The sequence below is a fragment of the Panicum virgatum genome, chromosome 3N (assembly GCF_016808335.1).
Source record: "Panicum virgatum strain AP13 chromosome 3N, P.virgatum_v5, whole genome shotgun sequence".
In the NCBI taxonomy this organism is placed as follows: Eukaryota; Viridiplantae; Streptophyta; class Magnoliopsida; order Poales; family Poaceae; genus Panicum; species Panicum virgatum.
The window spans coordinates 1,929,085-1,937,746 of NC_053147.1; the positions used below are offsets into that span (position 1 = coordinate 1,929,085).

General features: G+C 41.9%; 1 protein-coding gene across 2 annotated transcripts; it reads right to left on the reverse strand.

Moving 5' to 3' along the window:
• Positions 1-89: 89 nt before the first annotated feature.
• On the reverse strand, positions 90-6,917 carry LOC120663607 (signal recognition particle 54 kDa protein, chloroplastic-like). 2 transcript variants are annotated; one of them, XM_039942465.1, is made up of 15 exons: positions 6,728-6,917; positions 6,529-6,634; positions 3,824-3,891; positions 3,634-3,735; positions 3,174-3,326; positions 3,008-3,085; positions 2,735-2,860; positions 2,440-2,542; positions 2,056-2,156; positions 1,501-1,638; positions 1,263-1,406; positions 1,068-1,143; positions 876-961; positions 650-778; positions 90-562 (listed from the first exon to the last, which is right to left on the reverse strand). In XM_039942465.1, exons 1-15 carry the CDS (start codon positions 6,881-6,883, stop codon positions 485-487), a joined length of 1,644 nt encoding a protein of 547 aa, XP_039798399.1. In that variant the 5' UTR covers positions 6,884-6,917; the 3' UTR covers positions 90-484. The 2 variants fall into 2 exon arrangements, with proteins under 2 accessions (XP_039798399.1, XP_039798398.1); XM_039942464.1 differs by lacking the exons at positions 6,529-6,634; positions 6,728-6,917 and adding exons at positions 4,457-4,495; positions 5,044-5,357.
• Between the last annotated feature and the right edge of the window lie 1,745 nt (positions 6,918-8,662).

The following is an 8,662-nucleotide window of genomic DNA, read 5'->3' on the forward strand; positions in this document are numbered from 1 at the left end:
GTAAAGAAAACTCGTATACTGCGTAATGCAGTATGCATGAGACTGTAAAAATACGTGTGCATTAATTTGATCAAAAAAATATCCATGCATTAGCAATACCAAACATCTCTAGTATTTCATCCGTCACCGTTCAACTACCAAACGAGTGACCCCTACAAAAACTGTATTCACAAATCATGCATGCATAATTGTGGCGTTTTTGGACTTGTAACCACCAGATTTAACTAGGCCTGATCTAAACCTTTCATTTGACAAGGCCAAAGTCACATTCTAGCGAGTCTGGATAGCTGTGCCCTACTATGCATTGGCATTTGTCAAGGATCACAAGCATCACGTGAATTTTACAACAGTTCCTTCTTCTGAACTCGTACACTTTCCACAATCGATGATGAGGAATAATGGAATATGTAGGCATTGTCCTCAGCCTCGCACGTATGAGTCACTCCCAATCAAAACTTAAAAGTTTCCACTCCGGTACAGCAGACTAGCTCAAAACTGCATCCAGGTCCCTCAGTTTCGGCTTGCTGTTCCTCCTCTTCCGCCGCGCGGTGCCAGGTGGTGCCTGAATGATGCACAAGAATTCAGAAAACTCTAAATTCCTCCAGGAACAATTCTCAGAAATGTTCACACCACCTGAGACAATCATTACCTTTTCTTCAGCTTTAAGTGAGTCCATGAGGTCTCCCATGCCTGCTATTGCTTCTTGTCCTTGCACCATACCCATCAATTTCTGCATCTGAGCGCGCATTTGGAAAAGCTGAGCAACCAGTTGGCTCACCTAATAGGGAAAAGGACAACCTTGTCAGCTCCATGTATTGGTACGACTTGAGCATTATGGACTTTTTGTGTGTGATATCCATAGAGCAGAACTAAACCTCTTGTTCAGTCTTTCCAGACTCCTCAGCCACTCTTATCCTCCTCTCGCGTGATTCGGCAAGCAACTCTGGCTTCTCTCTTTCCTCTGCACATCCCAGAACAAAAACCAATAAATAGGGCATCTATGTCCATTACACAAGCAGCCATCCAAATAGGTGTCATAAATGTAGCTCAAATAAGAAAGAACATGCCGGCAGTCATTGCATTAATCATTGACTCGACGAATGCAAGTCTTTTCTCAGCTTCTCGAATTTGTGCAGGAGTAACCTGTTTAGAATGAGAACATGTTTAACCAGCTGGCATTTATCATATCAAATTAAACATAGTTGTAATGCATAGCTGTCATGTCAAGCTGGAGAACAAATTAATTCCACATGCTCATGTACCTTGTTCATGCCGGGAATCATTCCAATCACTCGGCTCATGGAGCCCATTTTCGCAACATTTTGAGATTGCTTTAAGAAGTCATTGAAGTCGAATTTTGCACTCATAATTTTCTTCTGTAATTCTACAGCTTCTTCTTGCCGCATCTAGTTGTACCAGATGCAAAAGTAAACAACATAAAATCTTCAAAAGATTTCTTAAGACTACACCAAATGAGCAGTTTTACAGGATGCTACTTACAACTTCTTGTGCTTTTTCAACAAATGAAAGTACATCTCCCATTCCCAAAACTCGTTGCGCCATGCGATCAGGATAGAAAAGTTCAAGGTCCTCCAGTCGTTCCCCTCGTCCTACAAATTTGATGGGCCTTCCAGATACCTGCATGATCGGTTAAGACTTAAGAAGTGATTTTACTTTCATATACCAACTGAAAATAAGAATATTTAAATGTACTACAGAGAAATGACCACAAGATAAATGCTGAGAATATAAGACTGCTCATAAAATCGTATGTATGTATGCAGTGTGGGGCAAAAAGGGGATGATGACACGTCTTTATCGTTCATAACTGCGACAAACAAGTCAAAAGAACAATCTAAAGATATGCCCACAAATAAAAAGTTATGCCTGTGAAAAGCTACCAGCAGAAACTACTAAACTATCATGTGCTAGTCTACGGCATAAGAAACTGCAATTAATCAAACAGAGGTAGATATATTGGCAATAATCTTCTTTGCATCATCAACTAATCATTAATTGATATGATGGCAAGAAAAAAATCTGGCAAGTAATAACCTCTTTAACACTTAGTGCTGCTCCACCCCTGGAATCACCATCCAGTTTGGTCAGTATAGCGCCAGTGATACCAATCTCAATATTGAAAGTGGTGACAAGTGCTGCATATCAGGAAAAGAAATGTTTATGCGGATGTTGCAATTCTATTGAAGGAAAGAGTCTCTAAGCTTATTTGAGTTTATGGGACCAGAAGAACAAAAATCTTGCTTTACAGGATCACTACGAGCAACAAACTTGTTAAGACGTTACCAATAGCCAAATTTCAGAACGCCAGTTAATTTCTTGGATTACTGTGCTGCATTGCTGCAGTTCTGACAAGTGTTGTGTAGAATGTTGTCACTGGCAACAAGACTGAAATAGCAGGAAGAAGCAAAAGGTTGTCACCTGCAGCTTCTTGGCCAGTCATGGCATCAACGACAAGCAGTACTTCAGTAGGATTAACTGCTTTCTTCACTTCTTTCAGTTCATCCATCATTGCTTTATCAATCTGAATGACAGAAAGGTGATAAAATAGCATCAATAATGCAAGTTAAACCATAAAGGCTGTACTAGTTAATATGCTATCTGAATAGACGACATTTTTCATGTGTATAAAGGTGCAGCAGAATCAGGTTCATACCAGAATTCCATGAGCTGTGACCTTAGGCTGAAAATTAAAGGGGATACACAGAAGGCTAACCTGCAGTCTTCCAGCAGTATCCACCACAATGGCATCAATATTCTTACTTTTCGCCTCTTCCATAGCATTCTTGGTTATTTGTGGAGGTTTGGCTTCCGTTCCTTCTGAGTAAACTGGTACACCCACCTGTCAATCAAGAAAAAAAAACTGAAGGCAGTGACAAAAGTAAATGCTACATGATGGTTTAACTTCTGAAATCTGATGGTACATCCCCTTCTTAATTTTAACAGCTGTCACATGCAACTATGCAAGGCTAAATCATACAACGCGTACCTGTTTACCCAATATAGTAAGTTGATCAATGGCAGCAGGCCTGTAAACATCTGCAGCAACCAGCATACAACTCTTCCCCTGAAACCAAACTCTGGTATAAGTATCTGTAGATGATCAAGGATTAAATCCTGCCAGATACTTGAAAATAAAAGGCTGAGGGATGCACCAGTTTCTTCAAATAGAATGCAAGCTTTGCACAAACAGTGGTCTTCCCAACACCTTGTAGACCTGCCAGTAAGATAACTGTTGGGCCACTTTTTGTAAATACTAGATCAGATACTTCTCCACCCATCAGCTGTACAAGTTCATCATGAACAATCTGCAGCACCGGTTACATTATTTTCCCTGTGCTAGAAACATATCAATAAATTTGACAAGATTTTATCATCCCATAGACCAGGTAATAACTGTTCCAGAGAAAATTGTTTGTGCATGTTATAGTATTTTATTTGCTAGTGAGTTTCACTACTCCCAGAGATGAAAGGGCACTTAACAACTAAGAGAATCCAATATGTAAAATATGTAAAGTTGTGGAGAACACCAAAGTGAAAAAAGAAATCCTCCCAAACAGACATTTGTGTGCTCGTTATCTGTTAATCCCTTAATGGTGGGATGGCTCAACCTACCTTCACTAGTTGCTGTTCTGGTCGAACTCCTCTTATAGTATCTGCACCTAAAGCCTTTTCACTAACAGATGAAACAAAACGTCTCACAACTGGCAAACTAACCTGATGAAAGTAGGAGAAACTTCAGTCCTCAGACTATATGGGTATAAAATGAACTGATGAGCAAAATGAGAAGCTGCAAGGTACGTACATCTGCTTCCAGAAGTGCTCTTCTAATGTCCCGCATTGGTTCGGAAATATTTTCCTTTGTTAGCACATCTTGAATGAAAAGGGCATTGTGTTAATCTCAATTCTCAATGAGGGCAAAACGAGTAACAAATTAACAAGCACATAACTCAATAGTCTATTAGTCCTGTAATGATATGATGGATTGGCAAGCAAACAGTTATCTTGCACTTTTTCGAAAGACCAGTTAACCATGTACAGAACTTGTAATTTAGTACTCATATCTGTACTTGCTACATTGCAGGCTAATAATGTAATCATGCTTGGCATTTAACATTGTCTTTTCCTTTACATTTTTTTGAAAAACAATTATATTATTTTCTCAAACAAAGCAAACTGTTCTTTCGCTTTTACATGTAATATATAATTGCATTATGGAAGTAGGGAAACCCAACACAAACAAAGTAGGGAAACCCATACAATGTTTAGATGAAGACAAGGAAGTAATAAATGAACATCTCCCCTGTCAGCTGCTGGAATTCCCTTGCAAATATCTTGGAGTGCCACTCTCTTTGGACAAGCTTACAAGACCCCAAATACAGCCAATTATTGACAGAATTGCAGAACAACTACCGGGGTGGAAAGCTGATTTACTTACTAGGGCAGGGAGAAAAATCCTCGTACAGTTTGTGCTCACCTCTGTTACGCGGATACTCCTAGGACGTGGCGTATCCGTATCCAATACGTATCGGATACGGATATGCCCCGGATACGCCTCGGATACGTTTCTAGCCGAATCCTGAAAAAACGGATATGTATTTGCTTGGATACGCGTATCCGATACTTTTGGGCCAGATGGGATACAGCCCAAAGCAGTAATCAGCCCACCCAAATACTGTTTTGGTAGTAAGAGATGATACAAAATGATGAACTTGCTGCAATAGAACTGTAGAACTAGATGAGCAGCAACTGAAGAACCCCTTGTGGAATCAGTTGTACTTTTAGAGAATGCTAGTTATAGAGGTAATGTTATATGGACATGCAAGTATTGCACATCTGAGTATAGGGGAAGTTACTCAAGAGTAAAATCTCACTTGCTGAATATCTATGTGATATTTATATATAATTATTAATTATCCTAGCCGTATCCCCGTATCAGTGTTTTTTGGGAAAGTGTGTATCCGCGTATCCGATACGTATCGTATCCGATACCCGTACCAGTATCCGTGTAACATAGGTGCTCACATCCAAGCTGATTTATTTGGTCATGGCAATGGACCTCCCACCCTGGGCACTCAAAGCTATCGATAAGATCAGAAGAGCTTTTTTGTGGAGAGGTAGGAAAGAAGCAAATGGAGGCCATTGCCTGGTTGCTTGGCCTAAAGTTACGCGACCAATTGAATTGGGCGGGCTTGGCATCTCCAATCTGCAGCATCTGGGTTGGGCCCTCAGGATGAGATGGCTTTGGTTGCAAAAAACTAAGCCACAAAAACCATGGGCATCCTTCCAAATCCAAGTCCATCCTTCAGTCAAGGCCCTGTTCTCGATGGCAGTTACATCAGAAGTCGGAAATGGCAAAAACACCTTGTTTTGGACTGACAGATGGCTCCATGGCCAGAGGTTAGATCAATTGGTTCCACACATGTATGGAGCAATAGCCAGCCGGGCCAAGAAGAGAACAGTTAGTGAAGCTCTCACTAATAGACAATGGGTTTCAGATATAAGGGGGGCACTTTCAGTAGCTGTTCTATCTGAATATCTTGGTTTATGGGAGCTCCTCTCAGAGATATGGCTGCAGCCAGAAATTGAGGATCTTCATATATGGAAATTCTCGGCAACAGGACAGTACTAAACAAAATCCGCTTATGAGACTATGTTTATTGGGTCCACTCACTTTAGACCCTGGGAAAGGATTTGAAAAAGTTGGGCTCCGGGCAAGTGCAAATTTTTCATGTGGCTGGCTGCTCACAACAGATGTTGGACAGCCGACCGACTTGCCAGAAAAGGTCTACCACATCCTGACTGCTGCCCTCTTTGTGATCAGATGGATGAAACAATTGATCACCTCCTCGTTTGCTGTGTCTTCACCCGTCAAGTTTGGTTCAGGTTGCTACAAAGTGTGGGCTTGCAGACTCTAGCCCCACAACCTGATGACACTTCCTTTGATGTTTGGTGGGAAAAGGCGAGTGAGAGAGTTTCAGGTCAGGTCAGAAATGGGCTAAATTCTATCATCATTCTAGGTGCATGGTCAGTTTGGAACCATCGCAATCGTTGCGTGTTCGATGGCGCTCCACCTGACTTGAATGCCGTCTACAATATAATCAGAGAGGAGCTGCGCCTATGGAGCTTAGCCGGGGCTCGAGGAATTACTCATCTCCTTGCCCTTATGCCCTCACAAGAGCAGTTGGGGCCTTGGTCTAGTTTAGGTCTCGGTGCTTGAGAGAATAGTTATCTATTTTTGTTAGTTTTTGGGGTTTCTGTACAGGTTCCCCCCCAAAACCTGTGCTGTAACTTTGGGTTTCTTTGCACCCTTATCTTCTTAATATATTGATACACAGCTCTTGTGCGTGTTCGAGAAAAAAAAAGAGAAAATATATATTTATTGGCCAGAGCAGCACTATGATGCTTTCCATAGGTCATCATGAAACAAGAACGCATTTATTTAAAAAAAAGGAAACAAGAACGCAATTCAGGCATCTTTGCTAGGAATCAGGACGCGAACTAACTCACCGACGCCACGCAGCTTGTTCCAGGCGGATTCGAGTCCCGTGGTGAGCTGCCCGAACATCTCCGCCCGCACAACCAGTCCGCTCCCCCTCCTGCGTGTCCTCCATCCCTGAATCTCCAAAAGATTATAACATTAAGGCCGAACAAAATGCGATTTTCTTCAGGAAGACAGGAACCCACAAGAAAAGGCTAGCTAGCGGACCGGAGAGAGGGCGCGCAAGGCGGGGTTCCGGGACGCGCGGAGGTGGAAAGAGGCTTTGGAGGAGCAGCAAATGTGGAGGGAGGCGAATTCTGGTTTCGCCGGCGAGCGGCGGCCGGCCGCTGGGGGCGAGTAGAGCGCAAGCGCGGTGGCGTCCATTTCCTCGGTGGAGAGGAGGAAGCACTGAAGCAGGAACCGAACGAAAGCCGACGATGGATAAGAGCGGTTCGGCGTTCCATGAATGCCAGGTGGGCCCCGAGGAGAAAACTCTTTTTGGGCCATCATGTTCTTCGGCCGGTAACAGGCCTTATATGACTGGCCTTGAGAATTTAGGTCTTTGGGCCCATTAGAATATAGGATTCGAATAAGAGCTCGAAAAATGCTATTTCCGTCGGGTCTTGCTGAGTTGCTGCTCTTCGAAACAAGGTTCCATCTCACATCTCATAAGGAAAAAAAATGAATCTAACATTTACTAGTCTAGTGTGATGTAGAGTGGGCCATCCGAAAAAATGATAGGCTTTAAGGGAACATATGACGAGAAAGTTCAAAATTCCACGTTTCGAGATAATAAATATTTGAACAGCCAAATTCCATTCTGCTTTTTCCCCCCGGAGGAATGGCGTCCAAGAACAGCTACCGCGGACGAATCTTCTTCTTTTTTTAAAAAAAAAAAGTGCCAGAGCTGAGCTTAGACTTGCAGTTGAGCTGATTTTTAAATGGTCCTAACTCCTGTGGTGTGTTTAGATTTTTTTGGTGTAAATTTTTGAAAGAGAATCTTATTATTTCGGAGCACTAAATAAAGTCTACTTATAAAACTTTTTGCACGGATGGGTTGTAAATCGCGAGACGAATCTAATGAGTCTAATTAATCCATAATTAATTTATAATTAGCCGATGCTTACTGTAGCATCACTATTGCAAATCATGGATTAAGTAGGCTCATTAGATTCATCTCGCGATTTACAACCCATCCGTGCAAAAAGTTTTACAAATAAATTTTATTTAGTACTTCATGTATGTATCCAAACATTTGATGTGATGTTTTTTTTTATAAAATTGGGATCTAAACGAGGCCACATGAGCCAACCACAGAAACGTAGGTCTTACTGTGGTTGGCAGTGGAATTGGAATATTTCTCTTCATTTCACAACTGCAAAGCTGACTATGGCAGTCACTGTACTGACTAGCAGTGCAAAAGGCATTCATCTTTTCCTCTGACACTCCAGGAAGCACAAGTAAATATCAGCAGTCAGGAAGTAGTGCATGCTCTCCAAGGGCGAAAAATGAATGGTACATCTTGCAGCTGCGCTTTCTTATCCTGTCCATCCATTCTAGCAGCAACCGCTAGATCTGGAGTATACATACACCGTATAACTTGCATATTTCTTTTTTTTGCTTCGTATACTACCGTTGCACTGTTCCGATGTTGACTGATTGGATATAAAGCAGCCTTTGAGCATGTGCCCCTGCATAAAGTTGTACCCACCATCAGCACCTTTTTGACCCTAGGAGCACCTCACACCCCACTACCGCTCCACTCTTCCACCGCCTGTACAGATATTTTTGCTCCCCCAAAGCCACTACTAAGTACACGTTGTACATTCATGTACCAAACAGTTTAGGTTGGTACTCTTCAAATGCAACGGTTTAGGTACTGTATATATTAGATTGATAAAAACAAATCGTAAATTTGCTTATCAAATCAGGTACCAATAATTACTCCTCTGTTGTACATCTAGGTACGAAGAGTTACTCCTCTGTTGTACACCTGGGTACCAATCAAGTACATAAAAATAAATTAGGGCATCCTTATTGTGTACCACACTATCTTTAAACTCTAGAGCCGGAGCATTCCGGCTCGTTTGGTTGAGCCACGTCACCAAATTAAATTCAGTCTGTTAGATTATATACGTACGGTGTCAAAGACGCGTCACGTCT